Source organism: Neodiprion lecontei, chromosome 3, assembly GCF_021901455.1.
Source record: "Neodiprion lecontei isolate iyNeoLeco1 chromosome 3, iyNeoLeco1.1, whole genome shotgun sequence".
NCBI lineage: Eukaryota > Metazoa > Arthropoda > Insecta > Hymenoptera > Diprionidae > Neodiprion > Neodiprion lecontei.
In genome coordinates this window covers 2,058,078-2,082,931 of record NC_060262.1, presented here as the reverse complement: position 1 = coordinate 2,082,931, position 24,854 = coordinate 2,058,078, and the positions used below count along the sequence as shown (strand labels likewise).

The window sequence follows — 24,854 nt, the reverse complement described above, 5'->3', positions numbered from 1 at the left end:
GCAGATACAGCAGCACGTAACGGCATAGACTTACTAATAGAGGATAGAGTGCGCGAAGCCCAAACAGAAGCACAGAGTCCTCTCATCACTGATATATAGCTCTCCACATATCACCTTAATATTACACTGACCTAATATTCTAAAATGAAAATACCGAGTAGGCCGCATCCTTGCAAAGGATCTGGATATTGCAGAATAAATGCGAAACACGTTTAAAAAAAATCGGTATTCCACCTGATGAAAATATAGATTACAGAATTTTTAAGGATTTAAAATTGTGCATTCGAGACGTGGTCAGTTGACCAATACCTGTTGGTGGAAAAAAAAGACAATCTGTAGTCTATGACTGTAGGCTAAAACTGTATTACCAACGTAATCCGAAAAACTAGCCGTCTCTGAATCGATGTCCACACGAGTATCACCTATCGTCGTTCGAAATAAGTTATTTCGAATCTCAAGATTCGGCTAGAAATATCAATTTTTTTCTCGCTTCTTCGTTTCTGTTAACAATCTTTCAGGTTTATTAGCACGGTGTAATTGGTTTTCCTCTGCATCGATTCACTTCCCCGTAAAAAATATGATTAAACGCTTGTGTTTTTGCAATTTGTCGCGCATTCGGGAATTTAGAATTATGCATGCATGTAACGTGAATTTGCGTCACAGCGTGTTGCCATGGCTTTCCGGGGCGCACAACAATGACTACTATTCGATTGGTCGGATTGTGCAATAATAGAGAATGGCCAATAAACCGACATCCCAGGGTATTCCAATTTCTCCACCAGAAACCTACCGTCCACCGATCAAACTTTTACCTCTCTCAAGTCTGCCTATAAACATTCGATCGGTAGTCAAAGTTGATTTCACATCTCCTCAGCTCGGCTTGCAATCTTTCACAGTGAAAAGGTACCCAAGTATTGCGAGATAATTCGGGATTTCGTGAAAAATCGTTCTAACTCTGTGAACATTATTCTATATCTATTTCGAAAATAATACCTAAAAAGTATCACCGATGCAGTTATTGACCCGCGAGTAATTCAACATATACATCACATCGGTATCGCGCCTTATCTTATTTGCAATTTTCACCGATTGACAAAGTTCATTGTGAACTAAGATATATACAATATCTCTTGGTTTCCTTTTTTTTTCACATTTATTTATTTTTTTGATTATTCACTCAACCGCTGCGTTATCGCAAAAAAGTGACGAATACCGTATTAAATCTTTGTTCCTCAATACCGTAATCTTAATATTATTATACCGTACAACTAATCATCTCCTTTGTTCGTTTTCGAATAAATATAGTAAACATTTTCTTTGTACGATAATAACAATAGCACGATAATTAGTCGATCAGTGCCTATCGTGAATGAAACGTAGAGTATTTTTATACCGTCCGTGTCTCGATAGAAATAAAAACTTTGAATAAAAAAAAAAAACAATTAAAAAAACCTGCATCGATAGTGATATTATTGAAATAATACAAGGGGAGGAAATAGTTGTATTGACAAAAGTTCTCAGGTTCCCAATATTTAATAACGATACGTAAAATTGACCGCAATGGCGACGACAACTGTAACACCTATTAATCCCGACGGTGGTAATACTGGGGTAAGTCATCATTTTTTAAAGGGGGATTTCCGTTGTAAGTGTAAAGGAAAAAATGTGTTAAAAATTGTTTTACTTTGTAATTCACGCAACTTTTAAGCGATTAAGTATTGTTTAAACTTAAAACGTTAAGAATATCGACTAATTTTGTATGTAGTATTATGTGTACGTATATATAAATCGTAAGCTTAAATAGTATTAACAGTAACGATTGCATGGCTGCAAAATTAGCGCAAAAATCCCCAGTGTCATTTACGTTTATAATTATTATTTGGAATGTAATGTAGAGAGATTTCGACGAGACAAAAAATTTAAAATGATTTTTGCACAATGGAGAATAATGTATAACTTATCCCTATGTAGTGTAACAGTGTGAGAGAATTGGGAAATGGAAAACAAATGCGACGGATGAATCTCAAGTTTGACTTTCTTTTTATTTTCTTCTTCTTTTTTATCATGCCATGCAAAGTTAGCTTGTCCCGAGTCACGGTTGATCGCTATAAACTTCCTTTTTCAAGAAGTCATAACTATCACCGGCTCTTATTGTCAACGTCGTCTACGATTGTTATAAATAACTACGGAAGAGAAGATTGCTATCGCAATGAAACTATTATGCTATTTCACTGTTGTATATATATATATATAGAGTTACACGAAGAGAGAAAATTCCATGCAAATCAACGGATATTTAAGTATAACATCATGCTTGCAGTCTGTAATAAACGACAGCTTATATAGCCAGATATATATATATATATATATATATATATATATATATATATATATATGTATATATATAGTCTGTTGATGAATATAAAAGCGAGATAAATCGATGCTGCAGTAAGATTGTGATATTTTGCAATTCTACGATAAAATTAGTTGTAGTAGTAGAAGTAAAAAGAAAAAAAACCAACAAATAGACGGTATAAACGATTTATAATACATAACGAAAGCGTCGCGGTGCAGGTGAAATCTTTGCGCCTAGCTGTTACACCTTATTTCTGTTAACACGATAAGTACGATTAAATCAAACCAGCGTGAAGAAATCCTGCAAATAATACGTTACGGAATTAATTAATCATAGATACATAATCAGTTACTCCGCCTGTTTATAACATCCATGTCTTTGTAAAAATTGCTGACGAAAATTTATGCTTGTTTCAATATTCCCGCGCAACTGATTATTCAAATTTTCAGCGCGTTTTTTGCAATACATCATTAAGTATTATGTATAATCGTACGTAATCGCAACATTTTATTCAGCGTGTTTTATTCGCATTAAAAAATTTCGCACGAATAGATTCACGGCCATGTTCTAAAAATTTTTTGTCCAATCGAAAATATTAATTAGATTTCAAAATTTCATACTAAATACCGGACAATTTTTCGAGTTGCGAGTCTGCGATCGGAGAATGCTGTATGACAAAGATTTAAAATGAAATATCTATAAGATCACTAGAAATGAGTCTACAAGATTCACTTTTACTTATCTATTAATATATCATGTAAAAATATTCCGCTGTTTTGTTGATAGATAGTAAAAATCTATGTAATATTTCAAGATAACGAAAAGCAGCAAAATCACAGAACAAGTACAAATGGAAAAAGAAGGACAAAAAAAAAGGAAAAAATTTACGGGCTTTGGAGGAGCTGGGATTTGAACCCAGGACTTTCAGCATGCGAAGCAGACACTCTACCACTGAGTTACACCCCCGATATTACAGTGAACGACTAAAACAGATAAAAACGCAGAGTATAAGCGGACCGTCGAAACAATTGACGTCAGAATCGCGGTATGAGACGAAAAAAGTAAAAAGATAACAAATACGGTGGAGGACGACCATGGAGAAACAGCATTGAGAAATTTTTAACGCACATGATGCAGTTTGGAGCGAGGCTACTGAACAAAGGCTATATCACAGATTTTTTTTTCCTCATATTTGTCTTCTGCGTCGCATCGCGCAGGTATAATAATAACAACTCTCGCAGATTTCGGACAGTGCGAATCAAGATCGCGATCGCGAAATGTCGATGCGCGTAGAATGCGTTACGAAAATCGGGAATAACGCGTTAATTATGTATCCAGGTGTACTCAACCAAACTGAAATTTGTCAAATTTACCAAATTAAATGTTACTTGATTTAACAATAATAAAACGAACAAAAAAGTACTTAATCGGAAGATTAACTTCTCTTATATCAATCGACAAAAGCATGTATATTATAACAATTGTGAGTATTTAATCACCATCTTTGTCATACACGATAGTCGTATAATAACGTTGCATAAAAAAAAAAAAAGTCTGGACGGTTGAAAAAAATTAATAAATCTTAAACGTGATCGCGATTATTCGCTTGTCGCGTATTATAGAAAGCCTGGAGTGTCTACACACACACACATATATATATATATATACATGTATATGTATATGTGTAAGGTACATGATGGAAAAGAAACGGTGAAAAGAACCTGCACTTTTGTTCGGTTTGAATTGTGTGCCGCAATTACTGGCGATATCGGGTATTGCTAAATAGCAATCAGTCGTTCCGAGACGCTTGAAGAAGCAACAAATCAACGGTCATTCAGCCGCGCTCCGCCCGCCATCTGATCGTTATAACTCCGGTTGTTTAGTGTTAATTAATTGTTGTGTATACACCGCTCGCATTAAGTATTCACCTGCACGTTCAAAAAACACCGGCGGGCGACGGTTCGCCGCGATATCGCGAAACTTGCACGCTGTGCGATTCAGCGAGTTTTATTCTGTATAGTTGATAATAATTAATATAAATTAATATAAAATTAATTTCAACGATATTCTTAATCGTCCAGCACGATCGTTGATATATAAATATTAATCAATCGTGATAAAATCAAACTCGATACTCGACGTATCCTTATAGTTACGATATTATATTCCTGCACGATCTTGTAACGCGTATGTTTACCACTAACTCATAATCGGTATCTGGTGGGACTTTTTGTTTTTTTTTTTCTTTTTTGTTTTATGTTTTTTTCGCAAATTTTGCTGTGGAATCGGACAGCGGTGAAACAACTGTGAATTAAGACGGAAAATAAAACGCGAAAAAACAATATAAATTTAACAATATTGCGGTAATTTTAATTCAAATAAACTGTATCTCTGTATAAATTTCCGTATTGTTTAGTTTTGTAACTTTGTTTTTCAACCGCACGTCTTTAAGCAGAGTTCTTGCACAGGGGAGAAAGTATTTCTGAGAAAAATGGTTTATAAATGAATAAAATTGAAGATGGTGTAAAAGCTTCGAAAATCGAATGGTTAAAAAAAAAAATTACAAAAGTACGTGTATATTATGATGGTCCTTATTGGGGGGTTGGAAAAAATTTTATGCGTTCGCTCCTCAAATTGACTTCAATTATGTATTTAAAAAAAATCTGTGAAAAAGATCAGCTCTCTATATCAATGCAAAGGAGTGACCCCGAGGACTAATTTTCCCCCATTTGAATAACATGTTTTCTTATGACGCTCCCACTTTCGATTTTTTAATATCACCTTCCGGACGCTGAAAAAATCTGGGACTTATAATATCCTATATTTAAGCCCCTGAAATTAAAATTTATTCGTTGATGATCTGGAAATTTCTTTTTTCAAGTATTCATGTTTCATTTCTCTATCCTTGTTGTTCATTTCCTAGGTATTATACAAAATCCGTCTATATATTGTGGACTTATTTACATGTATTATATATATTTATGTACCCCAGACGATCGAACATTATTTCTATTTTTCATGTACACTAAGAGAACCGTAAATTATTCAAATGCTATCCAAAACGTACTTCAAGTATGAAAAAATCGTGATGTGCCTCGAAAATGATTATTAATATCAAACGTAATTGTTTAAAGCGTAATAGTGAAAAGTCCAAGAAACTTTCGGTTCTTTTCAGAAGCTTACATAAGGTATTATACCAGTCCCAGATTTTTTCATTGCCAAGAACGTGAAAATCAAAAATCGAAACTGAGAGCGTCATAAAAACGCATGTTATTTAAATGTTATAAAAAAGATAGACAACTGATCTTTTGTACAGATTTTTTTTTAAATACTTGGAGCCAATCTGGCGGGTGAACACATCAAAATTTTTCCCAATCGCAAATAAGGCCCACACTATGTGTTCGTGTCTAGAATATTATCTCTGAGAGATGAATAAATTCTTAGCCTCACGCATTCTACGGTAATCGAAAGTAAACTTCGAAAGTAAATTTACAACATATTTACAAGATATTTATCGTACAATGTCATATGAAATTTACAAACTAGGTACATGAAATGCAAATTCATGAACTCGTATGGCTGAATTGATAATTGAACAATAACTTGAATACACTGATGTAGAATTTAATATACACGACATTGAATATCTAAAAATCGTTCAAGAATTTTTCGAACAAGCAACGTAAAAATACATTTTTTGCCCTGGCGATAACAATATGTGTATATTAACTCATTTGGTGGTAGCGGTGCGTTGAAAACATAATACGATTCGGAATTTCAATTGGAACCGAACGAAAAATACGATCTACGTCAAATTGAACATTATTATACAAGTCATTTTTATTCACAAAATTTTTATTTAAACAATACGATGCGAGAATAGAAACGAGAACATCGTTATTGCATACAAATCGCTATATGCAAATATCGAATTTTCAAATGAATATTAAATTAAATAAGAGGAATATTAATTTTACAACCACGATTTGAAAAGGTATCCGCTTTATATTTCATTGGATTTTTCTATCATTTGTCGAATCTTTCTGAACCGAAAGAAAATATTCTTCTGAATGGTTTATTACCCCGTACATGTATACAATAATTTAAATACTTGAGTATATGTAACAATATTACGAACCGATGCTTTTATCATAAAAATTCCACGCTTTTTATACTCAATATCGTATTTGAAATTTTGTGAAGGGTATACGCAAAAAGAAAAAGAAAATTCCCAGACTTTTGTATTAATGTTAACAAAGATATTTTTTTTTTTTTACAGTGTATAATTTTATTTCGTATTGATTCAAGGTGCCTTTAAAGTCTGACAGTTTGCAATAGAAAGTATTCTGTAACTTGTAGAATCAATTTGTTATATCAGTCTGAAACGATCAGCTGTTCACGAAGCGCGGCGCCATATTGGCTAATACAAATCTCGGGAATATTGTTGCGGGGGAAAAAGAATTGTCATCATCGATGATATATGGCACGAATAAATAAGTTAAGCGTGCAGTAACGAATGAATATCGGTGTAACATCGCGGCGGAAGAAGTGTAACAAAGATCATCGAATCATAGACGATAAATAAATAGAAATTAAAAATAAATAAAATAATTTATAAATCTTCAAAAATGTCGGGATATGCGGAAGTGGTGATAGAGAGTAACTTGAAACCGTCGCAGTTCGGAAAATCCGGGGGAAATAATGAAGATTTCGAAGAAACTTACGAGAGTCCGCTTGAAAAGTCTAAACCCATGCCACCGCGGATGATGCCGATGGCGGAAGCGGTCGAGGAACTGCCGCGAAACGAACCGGAAATCATGGAGTTTTCAAACGCGAGAAAAACGATCGAAGAATCGAACAACAGGGTCAAGACGTTGAACAAGCGCAGCACGGCCGGCTTTACGAACGAGGGATTCGATCAGGGATCCGAGGCGAATTTCATACCGGATCCTCCGACGAGAAAGAGCGAGAATCTCGAGAGCCAGGATCTGCAGATCAGGCCCAAATCTCTCGCCAGCGTCGATCCGGAAAAGGGGAAAAACGATCCTCCACCGCCTTCTCCGCCCGAACAGGACAAACCGGACATTGGATTTCGGAGCGTGATTAATGCTGTAAGAAATTGGCGGGAAAAGTTTAAAAAAGGGAGAAGACGGTGTAGAAAATAATGTCATTTGCGTCAATGTTTATATTATAGCGAAGACGATCAATGAAACAACATTCCTGCAACAATGTGGTAGAAATGAGTTTAACCCTTTCGTGGATACAATTTTCTGAAGTCGCTGATTATGAATTTCTACACTCGAAATTCAAAAATTCAAAATGGCGGATCCAATATGGCACACGTAAATTCAAAAAGTTAATCTTGATAAAATTCATAGTTTTCGGGATCACTGCTTACGGATCTGAAGTCGAAATTTCAAAATTGGAAAAGGTGGATCCAATATAATTGAAATGAAGAACAATTTTAAAAATATTCCATAAAATTTTTTGGTGTATATTAAGTTTGTGTAAAAATTGGCATTCGGATTTTCATGGTATATTAGCAAAAAATCCTTTTTGCCGTGGAAAAGCACGATTTTCGATCATTTGTTTACATGTGCTGTTTTTGCAATTAAATTTGAATAACCCTGGCTAGGATATCAACAATTTGAGAAAATGTTTAACAACTATGAACCTCAAAGATGATTAAACGCCAGTGTTTTTCATCCGAATTTAATGCTTGCCCAGAATTTACTCAGGATCATTTCTAACGCATGATAGAGATATTGTTTCATTTGTGTTCACCGTTATCGGTGGATATTTTTAAACTATTTTTTCTTTCAACATTATTTATCTTTTCTCCTAACTTTCACTTTAAGAAATTCCGAACGGGTTACCGTGATAAGAGAACCGCTTGATGCCTTTTCATCATTCATCGTAATCAACGGTGCTCTCTATAGATCGTAGAATTGTCTAATCTCGGCTTCGGGTTTCACAACTCTAAAGGGGAAACTTCAGTCCCCAATCGTCTATCTATACAGGCAACACGGCTTTGTTTGAATGTTTTTCTGTTTTCTTTTCGAGCGAAAATCGCACTTTCCAAATACCGATTTCAGAGAGCTCTAGTTGTAACAAGAAGGGACCGAATAAAAACGGCGTAAAAAGTTACGGGAGACAATGAAATCTGACGTAAATCGGTTGGAATTAATAGAATTCAATCGGATCAGTCGGTACAATGGTTCGTCCTAGTCGATAATCGCGGTAACAATAATAGTAAAAATCGGCCGTTCTCAATCGCGGAGTTCACTTTTATCGCGAGTCGCGTTGAAACAGTACACCGACGATCCTACCGATCGCAATTTTTTTTCAATGACCGATCTACGAAAGATGGAATTCAATTTGAACTGAACTGAGACAAAATGTGCGAAAAGATGACAGAGCGTGCGATAAAAATGGAACGAGTATGTTCTATCTTGAAAAAATTCTGGAACTTTTTTTTTCTTTTTGTTTCACGTTTCAAGTCAAAATGTGTGAATGTTCTCAGACGGTTTAAAAACACGTGAAAAAAATTCACGGACCACGTGTTTATATAATTGTGACAAAATTGGCTAACGGACTAAATAACAACGAGGCTCCGAATTACCGCACGGGCGAATTGAGCTGAGCGAGCAATTTGGCAAATTAATTCCCACAAACGGCGTGCAACGTCATCCGGGATCGGGGATCTGCGCATAAATGCGACATAGACGTTTTTCAGCATGCCGTCACTGTAGCCGAGACGCTACACTTTCAGGGTATAGGTATGAAAAATTCTCTTACTCATTCGAGTATGGCTACCGCAGAGTACGTTGTACCCGTTCACCTTGCCTCGCCGCGTTTAACTTGCACACGCGTACAAATCGCGCCCGCATTAAGGATTTGGAAGTTGTGAGATCTGCTGCTTTTCAACCGCGAGTCGAGCGCGCTGCAGTTTGCGCAAGGCCGCATATTAGATTCGAAATTTGAAAATATATAACGGTCGTTATAATTCGAGTGTGGGTTCAAAATCACCAAAATATGTCGGTGCTTCAGATAGCGGAGTCATTCGTAAGTGCGATGATCGATCGGAATTCGATGAATCCGTTCTACACGATAAAAAAAAAAAAAAAAAAAGAAACAAAAAGTAAAAATGTTTTCTTTCGGTGTTTGAAATTGTATTTACGTTCGATGTCGCAATTTGTTATACCGGGTTATTTCAGTTACGCGCCACATTGGGACCCCTAATTGTAGGCAATTCGGGGTACAAATCCACTCTGAGCAGCTCCGAGTTTTACTCTAGCTAAACAAAAGAAAAGCGGAATTGCTCAGAGTAGATTTGTACTCCGATTTGCCTATAATTAGGGGCCCCTATGGGGCGCATCACGGAAGTAATCCGGTATATCACGTGACTCCAACGATGATAAATCGAGTAATTAATTAGACCAGCAATCATTGTAGTGACTATAATTCCCTGATTAATCTATGCGGTGAGAACAATGCGACGAAATCAAACAGAGAGAAAAACAGCTCTTTATGATCGTGTGAATTTTGGATTACAGATCAAGTCGTTGGACGTCAATCGATATGCCACCAAGAAGACGATCGCTCAAGGGATGCTGGACATCGCTCTTCTTACCGCTAATGCGTCACAGCTGAAATACATCCTGCAGGTTTGCGTTGTGTTTTTAGTTAAATGTTGATTTCATTCTGATATTTTTTATTTCCAAAAACAGTGATTCTTAGATCTGCTACATCCGATCTTCGATGAGCAAAGTTTCAGAAGCAATTTCAAACGCTCCGGGGCGTCTTTGCAAATGCTCGCGTAACTTCGGGAATATTTGTCGGATCGATACGAAATTTTCCGTGTATATACTTGAATATATGTATCACGAAAATGAAATTTGAAAAACAATCGATTTTCGAAATATCCTGATTGTAGGTATAAACCCTATTAAAAAAAAAAAAAACATTCCTCAACGTTTTATCATTTTGTTCGCAGGTTGGAAAGCAGCACGAGTTCTATATCCTGATGCTGTCGTTGATCTGTACGTCAATCGGTCTCCAGGTAAACTTTTGTAATAAAATTTAACGTAATTCATTGTTATTTATAGACACGGGAAATAAGCGTCGATCTCTGAGGTGGAAATTTTCGAACAAAGAATCACGTCATTTCAGGCCTTGTTTCGTGATTCACATTTTCTTTTCTTTGTCTTACAAATGTACTACTTTTAAACATCGGAAATACCAAATCGGAACAATTCTCGCAATCTTTTTACCGTCAGTTTTAGACTGGAAAATTTCCACCATGGCGATGAATAATACTTTCAATTACGTACCAAGCTTACGTGTGTGTATGAATGTGTCTGTTTGTTTCGCATGTTTATATGACAAAAAATTATCCCTGTACCACGACACAGCTTGCAGCAATTGTTGTGCAAATTTACACGGAAATTATTACATATTTATAGAAATCAGCTATATATAGATTATTACATATTTGTTGTTAAACGCACGATGACGGAAAAAAAACGCTATGCCGCAATAACATACCAATTCATTTTTCTTTTTTTCATCATATTATAATCGCGTAGCAATTATTAAATAACACTTCTTACTGTATAAAAACGTCGAGCATAAGTTTTAATTTAATTTTGTTACTTTCGACAATATCACACAAATTTATTTTCGTTTCCTCATTTAAACGCTTACATCTTCAACAACAAGACTACGTATAAACAATTTGACATATTTCTCTCTTTTCCTTCGCAATGCCGACTACTGCACTTTCACCGTGCACTATAGTTTCGATCACGGTAATTATTGTCATTATTGTTATTATTATTATTATTATTGCTCGCAACTTGGTCCAATTGACGACGTTGCGACTTAGTTGATGAATGCTCGTACGTGACGTTAAAAAAAAAAAGAAAAAGAAAGAAACAGTAAAACAAACACCGCAGATCCTTTCCGGGCTTCTTTCACTCTCCTTAAATTTGCTGAGGGACTGCAGGATGGATGACAACGCATTCGCTCGATCGGTCGACTTGATCGGCAAGGCTAGAGTCACCCTCAGCTTCGTCGTATTCCTGGACAATTTGTTCATCGCGACGTTCGATCCGACCGGATTGAACGGTCTCCTGATGTCCGATGTCGCCGCCGAAATGCTGTCGGGTAGCAATTGATGTCGACGTTGCGTTTTGAGAGAAAGAGTTTATATGCGTACGGGAATGTGAAAGATATGGCGCGTGCCACGTTGCAATTGGATCAATTTGCCGAATTAGGTAACGATATTGATCAGAGAAAAACGCTCAATGACCAAAAACGGAATGTACAAATGTCTGGTTTCGATTTTTCGAAAGGCCTTCGTCGGCGTTCTTTACGTCATTATCGGCGGGCTGAACATCAACAAGAGTCGGGATCACAGGGCAGCCTTGATACTTAACGACTTGATACTACTGGGGGTGTTTTTGATCAGTCTTATCAACATCATCATATCCGGTTTTGGAATGGAGCAAAGCAACGCGCATATAGCGTATCAATATTCGGCGGCGTATAATCGAAAACGGCATGAATTATACCCTGAAAAGGCAACCGATTCACCGAATTGAACTTAATGCTTCGTGTCGTGACTTACAAGGAATTAACGTATCCCAGGTAGATATCTCCGATTTAATTTCTTTTGCAATATGTTACAGCAGAGTGAAAACTAAGCGACACGTGTTTTTTTTTTTTTTTTTTAATCTGCTATTAAACACTTGAAAGGGATGAAACCACCCTTCAAATTAAGGCATGTTAAGAAGCTTTTCCAATCGTTCAGTCTTTAGTCTACTATAACATATTACAAAAGAAATGAAATCGCAGAGATTGATCTGGGATACCTTCCTTGTTAGTCTAGGAAGGGGACAATAATTATTCATGGCATTAATTGAACCATTCAAAGTTCAAAATTCCTACACGCCTAACGCGAGCAAACGGTTGTTGATATAAGCCGGTTGATCCAATTGCAGATATGTTTACGAGTCTGCGAGATAGATATTAGATGAGAAAAACAATTTCGATCAGTGGAATTTTGCAAAATTAAGTATTTTTAACATCGTCTGATCGGACCAATTCACCAATTCTCAAAATAAATTAATATCTACGTAATTTCTGGCAAAACAAACGAGTGCAAAGGCAATATGGCGTCGTACTCGACTATCAGCTGATCGATTTAAGTCAATTATGCGAGTATTAATTCCACAGAAAGCATCGTGAAAAATTTTATACCTTGATTCAATTACGCTAAGCTAAAACACGTACCTATCAAAAAGCTATTTTAAAAATAATGTAATATGAGCCAGCCCAAGTAGCAGGTTATTCGTTAACTTTCTGCCGCCTAGCGACGTTCTGGATTTGGATATAAAATTTCAACTACTGATAATAATTGGTGAAGATCGCTTATTTAATCATGTGCATGCACAGTGAAAAGCCAAAGTATAGACTAAGCCGTTAATAAGGAAGTATAGGGTATTTAGTATATTTAAGAATGCGAAAACGTCTATCGTATATAAGTATACCAGTAACGAAATTCTTTTTCCACACACAACACACACACACACACACACACACACACACACACACACACACACACACACACACACACCTGTACAAAGACACCTGCTGGTTCCGCAATACAGCGACAGATATAACATCGACTCGTAGAAGCAGTCAATACCGTCATGGTCACTGTACATGAGTTAATTAATACGGTAACGCATACCTAATATATACTCGATGATTGTAAAATTATACACCAAGGTGGTTATAGACGGGGTGTATATATATATAAATGCTTGGAATTATGCTGATATTCGTATTTCAAGCGTAAAAACAAAGCGTTCACACAACATTGACGTTTCCATATTTACAACGGATTGAAATATCGGTAAGATTAATTGCGGTTTGGTTGACATAAATATTATGTTTGTTTGTTTGTGCGAATGTTGTTTTTCCCGTGATACAATATTATCGTATCATTTTTTTCATAATTCAATTATCCATCCTCGTTCGAATTTAATTTTTTTGATTTTATCGTTTTTCTCTTTTGCCCCCCCCCCCCGTCCTCTTTTCAAACCCAATTCGCCTCGTCCTTGTCCCACATTTTTTTCTACCACCGCCCCACCAACCTGGCCGGAAATACGCGATGGTAAACCGGAAATCCACGCCACCGCAACGCCCGATATAAAAACCCACGTACGTAGATGATACAAGGCGTGATATGCATCCTTCTGGGATCCAGTTTGAACATAAACAAGCAGCAAGACCAGAGGAAGGCAAACATTTGGAACAACATTTGCTTGGTCCTGATGTTGTTAACCGTCGCTGTCAACACTGTCATATCGGCATTTGATATGCGAGACAGTTCTGCTCTGACCGATGTCAACACCACCAAAGGTTCTTCGACCAGCCGACTGGGATCCGGTCTTCGATAAATCGGCCGCTTCGAATTTTGCCGGGTTATCGGTGATTTTTATTTTTATTTTTATTTTTATTTTTATTTCATGGAACTAGATCGTTTTAACCGAATTTTATCTCGCATCGTTGTTATTTTTTCGGAATTATGTGTTTAATGTAGGTATATTGTATGTATATATATGCTGGATTTTGGAAATTTGATTGGTAAATCGGTATTAAAAAATCTGATTCGACAAGAGTAGAGAAAATTCAGATTCCGTTTAAACGTGATCCGTAATTTTCTCATTGGCAAAAATATTACAACTCGTGGTAAACGATTTTCTTATAAATACAGCAGTGTATGATACATTCAATATGAATTAACTTTCAACGGTATATTTTATTGCATATACGAATTGACGTGATTATTTTCATGATGGTACGTACAACAATGTACTGATAATTAATAATTGATGGATGAAATTCAAATATTCAAGTGATATGTATCACGGTGATTAATCGATGTTGTCAAATAATGCGTGAAACACTTGTAACTGAAATTTGATAATGTGATAATAATGTAATGCATATATCATACCTGAATTATAATACACGATAAAATATGACACGTGATACCAATACGCATACTGTAACAATAGTTATTCTTACGCAAACGATATTAAACATGTTCACAGAGCCTGTATGTATATATTTATTCAACTCAGTACATATTGTATTAAATTCACTACGGATCCGGTAATAAAACGAGATGAAATATATTGTTAATACTTGTACGGTCCTTTGTTATAGGTATTGTTCCACGAAAATTATAAGTTATAACAGACAACAGAAAAATGAACAGGTAAATCTAATCTTTATTACAAACCGTTGTAATCATAACTCCAATTATCATAATATTCTACCGAATGCATGTACGACAACATCAAACGACTAAATTGCATTTTCTTCAAAATTTGTTGAAACGTTCCTTGAATTAACTTCTCATGCTTTCCTCACTTTTTCGCGCGTCTGTCTCTAATCTGTCTGCAATTTTGTACACGGGACAACTGATCATTTTTTTCCACCTGCAGCAAAAATTTCATGAAAATATTATAAAATTGCGGTAACGATTGACATCGATAAATGATCAATTCCAAGTTTTCTTTTATCCAATTTCATACGAAAACCAAGTGAAATTTATACTATGTATTTCGGAGAGCAAAAGAAAGAAGTTCGTGATTCGGTATAGCATTTATACGATCTAAAATTTGTGAATTTTGTACATGTTTTGAAAATATCTGCTTATGCAACGAGATGTCATATCCTTAAATTATAACTCGCAGTGATGCGTGACGAACGAGTCAAATTACGTATGTCTGATTTTTCGTATGTATAATATACATTTGCATCATTCTCGAAATCTAAAGCAAACAAGAGATACGCATATTCATTGTGTTTATCTTCTCCGGACCCTGAATTCTCTACATATCCATCCGTCTTCGAAACGCACCACTGCAAACACATTTTCACCTGTTACAATATTGACATTCCGCTCAGTAACGAATACGATTGATTTTATTCGAATTCAATTGAGATACGGGATCGAAAGTATTTCAACAAGCCTAACCTTTTTTTCCTCCCTTTTTACCACCGCTAACTTCGAACTTTACTTCCGCAGATTTTCCTCCCGGAATTCCTCCCCCACTTCCGCCGGTTGCACCACCTGAGGCCTCAACTTTTTTCTGTTTAGGTATAAATTTGTGTGAAAAATGTAGATTTAATAGAAACGAGAATTCGGTGCATCACTCGAATTTGAATGAAGATTTTGAGCGCGATTGTATAATAAATCGATTGATATGCTGTGAAAATGACAACTCACATCACCTCCCTTTCCACCGCCACCTGAAAGAAAATTTTTATTTTCTCAAACTGGCATAAAAGATTCTTGCTAATCTGTGAAAACTTTATCGCAAATTACGATCAGCATCGAAGCGACGAGAAGGAAACGTCGGAAAAACAAATCGACACTGTCGATACAACTTGTGGCAAACGCATGTTTGCAGAATAACTATAGCAAATATTTACGAAACACAATAATCGTTGTGAATACTGAAATTATTTTACCTTTTCCCTTTGCCATGATTTAATGTCGCTCTTAATTTGGTTCAGAACTCAGATCTGCGAAACGGGGAATTGAAAGTAAAAAAATAAAAATGACAAATTTTCACTCAATTTAATTCAGACAGCTTATAGAAATGTCGCAAACAGGTTAATGGCGAATATTCGTGGCAACGCAACGTCGTCTTTGATTCGACTCGAGTTGTGCAGCTGATGATTTTCTTCTTTTCGATAGAAAAAAGGCAAGTTGAATAATAAACTTACTCATCTTCAATATCAGCGTAATGGGATGTATCATCGCTTTTCACATCCGTTAAGAGTAGAAATCACATAGCCAGACCACAGAGCCTGCGGTAAATTATTTTCAGCGCAAATCCATAAAAACATATTTTCCTTAAGGATCGCTGTTATAGATAATATCAGACCACATTTCACGCGATACCAACTTTTTGAACTTCCGCTGTCCGCCTTACATTCGTGCGTATAATAATCTGAGGTAGTGTTTGTTTCTTAAATATATTTTTGCGGTTGTCCAAGCTTTCATCTTATTACGACATCGTTATTGTATTATCATATTATTATATATTCTCTTTCTACCGAAGTAACATTGTAAATTTAATCTAAACGGTAAATTTGAAACAAAATTTCTCATTTCAAGTTGTATAATTGTTACGAAAATCGTTACTATTATTAATTCATAATATGCGGAGGCAGTGAAAATTTAATCAGTCATCGTTAAAATTATCGTACATACGTATACAAATATCGTAAATAAATAATAACAGTGAATAATTAAGAGTTATTTCTGGTAGCGTCTATTGCGGTACTGGGTATATTTCCGGGCGAATTACCACCGGTGCTGAATACTGCGATAAATATATTTATCACCGTTATTAGGAACACTGCGGTCATTATATATTTATTTACTCTCGCCGCGGCAGCCTTGTCCTTAAACTTTGAGTCGAAACGGCCTTTGAAGATGAGCGTGACGCCTACAGTGATCTGGAAAAGAAAAGTGATTCGATGTATTTAATGAAGGGGAAAAAACGTCGAGTGACAATAAAAATCGAAGACGAGGATAATTCCATCGACGACGAAAAAGTTCGACAGTCATGCGCGGGTAAATCAGAAGATCTACAAGAGTGTTGCAATTGTGAATAATTATCATATTTCACAGAAGAGAAAGCGAATGACGCAGAAGCTACTCGCACCCTTTGTCTTTTTTTCCTCGTCGATTGAAATCCCCACGAAAATTCTGCGTAAGCTACATGCGTATTATGCGTATTCCGCTACACGCGGTGTCTTCACTGTCTTATTATTCGAAATAAAATGCACACGCGTTGTAGATGTTTATTAACAATATTCATAATCTTGGTAAACCACCCGCGTTATCGGAGAACGTTAACAGTTCCAATTAGTATAAGTACTACAACACTAGACGGCTTAATTAGCCGTAATACCTCGTGAAACGTCAAATGAATCTGCGGGATGTGGTTTGGATGTATTTATTTAAATAAAAACTAACCGACTAACGAATGATAATTAATATTTGAAAAGTAACGTGAACCAGCGGAGGGTGAGTCGGTAGCAAAAATCTTTTCGAGTCAACGTATATCCATTTTGGCGAATGACTTTGAATACTTCGAAAGAATTCAAAACGCTTGAAAAATGACCAATAAAGTTAAAAAATTATACATATCAGAAAACTTCAAACTGTTTCATAAGTTCTTGATACACCTTGCATGAGCAGAATTTGCGTAAAATAATGTAGAAATTTTTTCACATCGAATTTACTGAATTTACCTGCAGTACGAGACTGACGCATATCAGAACCATCACGAAGAGGTACGTCTTGACATGACTTTGGTACTCGATTAGACTCTTGAGTTGATTCGCGTTGGATGTGAGAAGCGCAATGTCCATCATACCCTGAGCCACGGTCTTCCTCGCGGCATAATTCGCCGGTTTTACCGATCGACTTCGCCGCGAATCGTTATCGTCATGACCGGTGAATTGCACTCCGTTCAACACCGAAGTTCTGGTCATTTTGTTAACTTCATCCAAATTTACCGGGTCCTTAGGCTTCGTTGTTCCAGCAATACCCTCCAGTCCAAGCCGTACCTCACGGGGTTTTTCGTTATGATTAATGTTCGGATTCCTCGCACCATTCTCGGTACTCATGATCAGATTCCGAACCTTCGTTAGATCCTGGTATAAAAACTTCCGATTTTCCAATCGCACTGCAGTCCTCGAGATTTAGCTTCCGACTTGCCGTTTGGTTTCCGTAGACGCTACTGAAACACAACAGGAAGCTTGCAGCGCTTTATACAAGCGCCTTTAGCGACGCGATAAGTTTTTCTTATTACGAACCCGATATACCATAAGTTAGATGATGATTCAACGAGGTGGTTGGGGGGGGGGGGGGAGGGGGGGAAGGAAAGAGCTTCTACTTACGATGTTGTAGAGTAATATTCATAAGTGTCTTCATATATTTCGGCTAACTTGTTTGCTGTCCGAAAGGAATATGCGAGTTCGATTCTATATGCGAATTATGTGACAATGATTCTCATCGTCTCACGCCGGCTGCATCGCCGGTCACTGTCACATAAATCGCATAGAATCGAACTCGCATTTCGTTTCGGACCGTGAAGAAGTTAGACGAAAAACAAAAGCATCAATGAATATTACTGTACATCGACCGAAGATACCCGAAGACGGTCAACCTCAATTATTCTTGTAGATTTGAAGATATTCACCTTGTGGAAGGCTTGCGGGTCTCAGGGACGTGAATATTTGGTCAGAATTCTTCCCCCTACTTATCCCACAGCCAAAGTAGCAACGAGAAAGAAGTTTGCGCACGTTTTCACAGAATCTAAGCAGCAGATCCTCCTAACCGCTACTTCCGGAAAAGTCGTTGCAACGATAATTGCGACAGTTTCTTTCTTCTGACGTCAAAATAATCTCGGGAAACCATACGATATAATTAACTTCTGCACAATAATAATCGTTCAGACAATGCAGAATGCGAACGTATCCTCACAATTTTACTGAAAATTTTACGTAATTGCCTTTTACTGAAATGATATTCATAAATCACTGTCTGATCCGGATCTTCTATCGGATCATTGACGTATTACGGTTTACGTGAAGAAATTTCAATTTCATTCCTTTGGGAATTTCCAACGAGTATTTGTCGAAGAAGTCAATTCGATATCCACACGCACACGGCACTTACTGTAAAAATTGATGAAACAATTGCTACAGTATTGCAAAATTGAAGCAGCATTTTAGTTTGAGCTTACGTTCGAATGAACGTGTATTCACATGACGTCACACATGTATGTATGTATACATAGGTATGTAGCTTCTAAGTCAACTCAACATCGATGAAACATTGTTACGGTATTTACGTATCGAGCATTCTGAATCAGCTCACAGGGTTATCGTCTTTACCCCGTCGGATTTTGATGTGTAATGGATTTGAAGGATTTTTTACCCAGAATATCATCTAATGCTGCTTGAAATTTTTATTCCATTTTTCAAGGGTTACACGAGCTCAGCTATCAAAAAATTGAGGGAAGACACGAAGAGTTGCTTCAAGAGAATTTTTTCAGGGCTGAGTTTGTCACAGGGGGATTCTGGACGGTCACCGCAAAAATAATTCGGATTTGGGTTTTTTATAAAGTTTTTTTTTTTACTTCAAAAACAGCCGCAACCCGTTTAAATATAATCCATAATTTTCTCATTGGTAGAAATCATAATTCCTTACACCGATCTTGTTAGAAATTACAATATTGGCGCGTAAATAATCAAGTAAGGATAATTAATCAATGTAATCAAATACCGGGTGAAATACGTGTAACTGAAATTCAATAATGTGACAATAGTATAATTCATATCTATATTGTGATTGCCCGTGAAATTGTCATCGTAAAATCCAATGATTCATGGATATATTTTTACACTACGAAATATGGTATTTAATAATTATTATTTTTACGCAAGCGATGTCAAATATGTTCACAGAGTCTATAATATATATATATATATATATATTTATACAACTCGGTATATATTGTATTAAATCATTTACAGATCCGGTATTAAAACCAGGTGAATTATACAGTTAATACTTGTACTGTCATTTATTATAGGCATTGTTCCTCACAAGTTCTAAGTTCTAAGAGACAGCAACACAATAAGCAGGTGAATCTAGTCTTTACTACGAACCGTTGTAACCATAACTCCAATCATCACAATATCCTACAAATCCATATACAACAACATCAAACGATTAAATTGCATTTTCTTCAAAATTTGTGAAAACTTTCCTTCAATCAACTTCTCATTCTATCTAATTTTCTTATTATTGTCAATATATTTTCTATTCCCTCATTTTTTCGCGCGTCTGTCTCTAATCTGTCTGCAATTTTTGTATTCAAGACATGTGATAATTTTTTTTCCACCAGCAGCAAAAATTAAACCAACATATTATAAAAATGTTGTATTGATTGATATCGATAGAGGGTCAGTTTCAAGTTTTCTTTTATCCAATTTGATAGGAAAACGAAGTGAAAATATTTATATTCTATTCGTGGCAATGCAACGTCGTCTTCGATTTGACTCGATTTATGCAGCTGATGATTTTCTTCTTTTCGATGGAAAAAAGGCAAGTTGAATAATAAACTAACTCATTTTCAATATCAGCGTAATGTGATGTATCATTGCTTTTCACATCCGTTAAGAGTAGAAATCACATAGCCAAACCACAGAGCCTGCGGTGAATTATTTTCAGCGCAAACCCATAAAAACATATTTATCTTTATGCTTACTATATAATATCCGAATCAAATACATCTGAAATTTTTTCAGATTTTCCTCCCGGAATTCCTTCCCCATTTTCGCCGGTCACACCGCCCGCACCTGCGGCGTCAACTTTTTCCTGTTTGGATCTATCTCTGATCTGTCTCCAATTCTACAATCAGGACTTGTGATTATTTATTTCCACCTTCCTAGGCCTAGATTTAGAAGGAATCGGAAATACTATAGTACGAACTATGAAACGCGTGTAAATATGTACCACACTCGAACGCACGGTTATCTTCAACGTTCAATACCTTGATGAATAAGAATTCTCGACCTCGTATATAATCTATTATAGAATCTCGGTGATCGGTCAATTAAGTAAACGTATTTTTAGTTAACGTTTCGACCCGGATATGGGCCCTCCTCAGAACGATTTATTTATTTAACTGTCAAGAACAACAAAAAAAATTTTTTTATATACATAATAATACTAGAAGTACAATCAGACATTAAATATTGTAGATGTAATACTCTTAGGGCTATTATATATTATTGGTTAGTAAGAACAATTTGATTAATTGAAAAAAGAATGGCTTAAAGTGTTATTTACCTTTTTTTTAATAAGTAAGTGGACTAGGATGTAGTCGAATTCACAATTTACAATTAGTGGAGACAATGTTCTTTGAGTGACGGTAGTCAATGTCAATCTTCTAGTTATTTTACATGTAGGAGTTAATAGTTGGCAGTCATTAATTAAAAAGATTAAAGAACTATGTTTCTTCACAGTCAATATGTCATTGTGTTAAAAGGTTTTTAAAGAAGGTCTTTTTAGCCGTAAAATTAATTTGCAAAATGTCCAAGAAGTGGAGGTAAGCTCTTTATGACTATGTTCCACATGTCTAACAAAAATTATTGTTGGTTGAACCGATTGGGTCAACAGGTGAATAACGACTGATGGGAGAAACAAATATGATCCAGAGTAAAGGTGAACCTAATATAAACAATTATACAGAAAAACAAAAAATATTTTGTGAAAAAATTATGTAGAAAAACTGTGTTATGGGGACAAAAATTTTTTGTATCTAGTTAAGGTTAAACAATATTTGTTGTGTGGGCGGAGATTACAAGACAAGATGTTGGACATTTAAGTAATATTTACAAACCTCTAATCTCCGCCCACACAACAAATATTGTTTAACCTTAACTGGATACAAAAAATTGAAAAAATTGAATTCGACTACATCCTAGTCCACTTACTTATAAAAAAAAGGTAAATAACACTTTAAGCCATTCTTTTTTCAATTAATCAAATTGTTCTTACTAACCAATAATATATAATAGCCCTAAGAGTATTACATCTACAATATTTAATGTCTGATTGTACTTCTAGTATTATTATGTATATAAAAAAATTTTTTTTGTTGTTCTTGACAGTTAAATAAATAAATCGTTCTGAGGAGGGCCCATATCCGGGTCGAAACGTTAACTAAAAATACGTTTACTTAATTGACCGATCACCAAGATTCTATAATAGTTCAATACCTTGCCTTATTATTAAAAATTATTTTTTTTACGTTTACCACTGATTTGCATCGACAAAAATGTGAAAAACAACTTAGAAATAACAAAAATTGCGTATGTTTTTTCTGTAGTTGATGAAAGCGAATTGAATTTTCGTCACATCGACAGTCGCCAAAACCTTCCTAGTCCTCCTAAGCTTAATTTTCCGAATTTTTCAGTTCTTCTTTCGCCAAAATGTTTGGCAGAGATTGTAGTAACAAAAATTAAAAAACACGAAATCTTTCCTTTCCTAGTCTCTTTAAGTACATATATATTTATAATGTATCTTGTGAAATTATATGGAACTTTCAAATCGCGATAAATTATTCAAATATTTAGCAAATCCATAACGACCGTTGTGTCCGTAGTTCGAAATTTCAAATTCAAATGCCGACGCGTCCGGACCCGCGGCGCCATCTGTCGCTATATTTAGGAATTATAATCTAAGCCAGCCGCGCAGGCAGCAAACTGCAAGGAGCTTGATTGCAGCAAACATAACCTCTCAAAATATCGACGCTTAACAAGCGTGTGCAGTTGAGGTGTTAGGTTGTATCATAAAGTAGTGAAAATTAGGTAAGTTCAACGCTTTTTATCTTTCAAATGCGTTCAAAATAATGCGATATCTCTGTCTTCGAATTTTTATCACCAGTAATACCATGTTAATCGCGATAATCAGCAGATTCCGAAATCGCCGGATGCAAAAAAGATACGAAAGCATTTCTGCGTTCACGTATTCGTGGCATTTTTAATGTAATGAATAGGATCATCAATGATTTTGCATTCGGATTTTTTTCCACATTGAACATTATATAAATTACGGTTCTGCTTTTCCCTTTTTTTTGACATCGGCTCAGAGGTTAGTCGAGTGATTTCATCTTGCTGACCAAAACAAACACAAGTCATCGCTGTGCCGACGATAAGACTTGTTCTAACTCCGATTCTGATTACAGGCAAAATGGATATAAGGCCAAACAACACGATCTATATAAACAATTTGAATGAGAAGATAAACAAAGATGAGCTGCAAAAGTCGCTCTATGCAATTTTCTCGCAGTTTGGTCAAATTCTTGATATCGTTGCATTGAAAACGCTGAAAATGCGTGGCCAGGCATTCGTCATATTCAAAGAGATCGCCAGCGCTACTAACGCCCTTCGATCCATGCAAGGTTTCCCGTTTTACGATAAACCAATGGTGAGAACAACTAGTCAGATCTGATTTGAATCCTCAAACGTCAGTTTTATGTTAGAAATATCATCATTGCTCAACTTAGCACTCAATTTTTATCAGCAAACTAATATTCTATCTAATTTCCTCTCTCCTGTTTTCTTTTTCTTAATAGAGAATACAGTATGCGAAAACGGACAGTGATCTAATAGCTAAGAGAAAGGGCACGTTTGCTGAACGACCAAAGAAACCTAAGCGGGTTGTACCTGCTGCAGAGGAGGAAGCGAAACGTGCGAAAAAGCGTGCCAAGGAGCAGGCTAAACACTCTCAGCAAGTCGGCTATCATTCCGGAGTTCCTCAGCACACAGGAATGGCGAACACTGCAGTGCCCGAGCAACCGCCAAACCAGATTCTGTTCCTGACCAATCTGCCTGACGAAACCAGCGAAATGATGTTGTCCATGTTGTTCAATCAATTCCCAGGCTTCAAGGAGGTCAGATTAGTACCAAACAGACACGACATTGCCTTTGTTGAGTTTGAAAACGAGGTGCAATCTGGTGCGGCAAAGGATGCACTTCAAGGGTTCAAAATAACGCCGTCGCATGCAATGAAAATATCATTTGCTAAGAAATAGATGATAAATAATCGAGGAATAACTTTCGGTGAAATATCGACGAATTTTTGTATTTTTAGAGTGGTACGCATTAGATGTCTTGTTATTTGGCTTTTTTTTTCATTTTTCTTCTCTGTCAATTTTCACCGGAGATGTGAAATAGTTGCATTCTTAAGAATTACGCTATTCATACTATCAATACGATAATTTCCCGAAGATAATCTATATTTATATACACCGTACTTGTACAAGTCATATAATTCCATTGATATAAATAAAGCTTGCACTATCCCCCCTGTAAATATACATTATACGTCTGGAATAGCGCGCATTGCACTTTGGCCTATTTTTGACTAAGCGGGGATAAAAAAATTTCCTTCATTTTTTACACCAATTTTGTTGATAATTTATACCGTATACTCCGATCCAGTATTATCTTAATTTAAAAAAGAAGTGCATAGAAATAATTCAATACAGTTATCCAATATCGGTAGTAAAAAACGAAATTGTCATCTTTGCCGCCTGTTCATAGGCAACTGACCTACCATTATGAAATTGCTGCCTATGCAAAGGCGTATTTCTTCTGCTACAGATATATTTTATTTCGAAGTACACGTGATAGAATACTTTATTATACGATAATCGATCAATTTTGATTAATTTTTCCTCTACGAAATTGCCGTGGATATAACACGGATTACATGTAATTTAACAAAAATATCCTTTTATAACAGAAGAGTAGGATGAAAAATGATTGAAAACGAATTATCCGGTACAATTGATGAATCGTGAAACGACAACGCGCT

General features: G+C 35.9%; 3 protein-coding genes and 1 non-coding gene across 21 annotated transcripts; 2 read left to right on the top strand and 2 right to left on the bottom strand.

Annotated features, from left to right (window-relative positions):
* The first annotated feature begins 27 nt into the window (after nucleotides 1-27).
* LOC107222273 (ninjurin-1) lies at nucleotides 28-15,646 on the top strand. 14 transcript variants are annotated; one of them, XR_006903446.1, is made up of 7 exons: nucleotides 3,597-3,839; nucleotides 6,636-7,467; nucleotides 9,913-10,023; nucleotides 10,353-10,418; nucleotides 13,594-13,855; nucleotides 14,597-14,648; nucleotides 15,465-15,646. XR_006903446.1 is itself a non-coding variant. In XM_046734918.1 (5 exons), the coding sequence occupies exons 2-5, from the start codon at nucleotides 1,561-1,563 to the stop codon at nucleotides 11,959-11,961; spliced, it is 477 nt and encodes a 158-aa protein (XP_046590874.1). In that variant the 5' UTR covers nucleotides 28-903; nucleotides 1,522-1,560; the 3' UTR covers nucleotides 11,962-12,965. The 14 variants fall into 14 exon arrangements, 12 of the variants coding, with proteins under 12 accessions (XP_046590874.1, XP_046590873.1, XP_046590872.1 ...); XR_006903447.1 differs by lacking the exons at nucleotides 13,594-13,855; nucleotides 14,597-14,648; nucleotides 15,465-15,646 and adding exons at nucleotides 11,314-11,634; nucleotides 11,713-11,839 and having other exon boundaries at nucleotides 3,577-3,839; XM_046734918.1 differs by lacking the exons at nucleotides 3,597-3,839; nucleotides 6,636-7,467; nucleotides 13,594-13,855; nucleotides 14,597-14,648; nucleotides 15,465-15,646 and adding exons at nucleotides 28-903; nucleotides 1,522-1,611; nucleotides 11,713-12,965.
* On the bottom strand, nucleotides 3,251-3,322 carry Trnaa-cgc. Its single transcript has one exon. It is a non-coding gene; the product is annotated as a tRNA-Ala (tRNA).
* A 358-nt stretch (nucleotides 15,647-16,004) lies between the features above and the next one.
* Nucleotides 16,005-21,356, bottom strand: LOC107222260 (ninjurin-B-like). 5 transcript variants are annotated; one of them, XM_046734922.1, is made up of 5 exons: nucleotides 21,022-21,077; nucleotides 20,737-20,922; nucleotides 18,661-19,138; nucleotides 17,708-18,198; nucleotides 16,005-16,906 (listed from the first exon to the last, which is right to left on the bottom strand). In XM_046734922.1, exons 4-5 carry the CDS (start codon nucleotides 18,083-18,085, stop codon nucleotides 16,697-16,699), a joined length of 588 nt encoding a protein of 195 aa, XP_046590878.1. In that variant the 5' UTR covers nucleotides 18,086-18,198; nucleotides 18,661-19,138; nucleotides 20,737-20,922; nucleotides 21,022-21,077; the 3' UTR covers nucleotides 16,005-16,696. The 5 variants fall into 5 exon arrangements, with proteins under 5 accessions (XP_046590878.1, XP_046590879.1, XP_046590880.1 ...); XM_046734923.1 differs by having other exon boundaries at nucleotides 17,708-18,195; XM_046734924.1 differs by lacking the exon at nucleotides 18,661-19,138.
* A 1,374-nt stretch (nucleotides 21,357-22,730) lies between these two features.
* LOC107222263 (U1 small nuclear ribonucleoprotein A) lies at nucleotides 22,731-24,436 on the top strand. Its single transcript, XM_015661541.2, has 3 exons — nucleotides 22,731-22,843; nucleotides 23,221-23,462; nucleotides 23,611-24,436. Exons 2-3 carry the CDS (start codon nucleotides 23,226-23,228, stop codon nucleotides 24,067-24,069), a joined length of 696 nt encoding a protein of 231 aa, XP_015517027.1. The 5' UTR covers nucleotides 22,731-22,843; nucleotides 23,221-23,225; the 3' UTR covers nucleotides 24,070-24,436.
* Nucleotides 24,437-24,854: the final 418 nt, after the last annotated feature.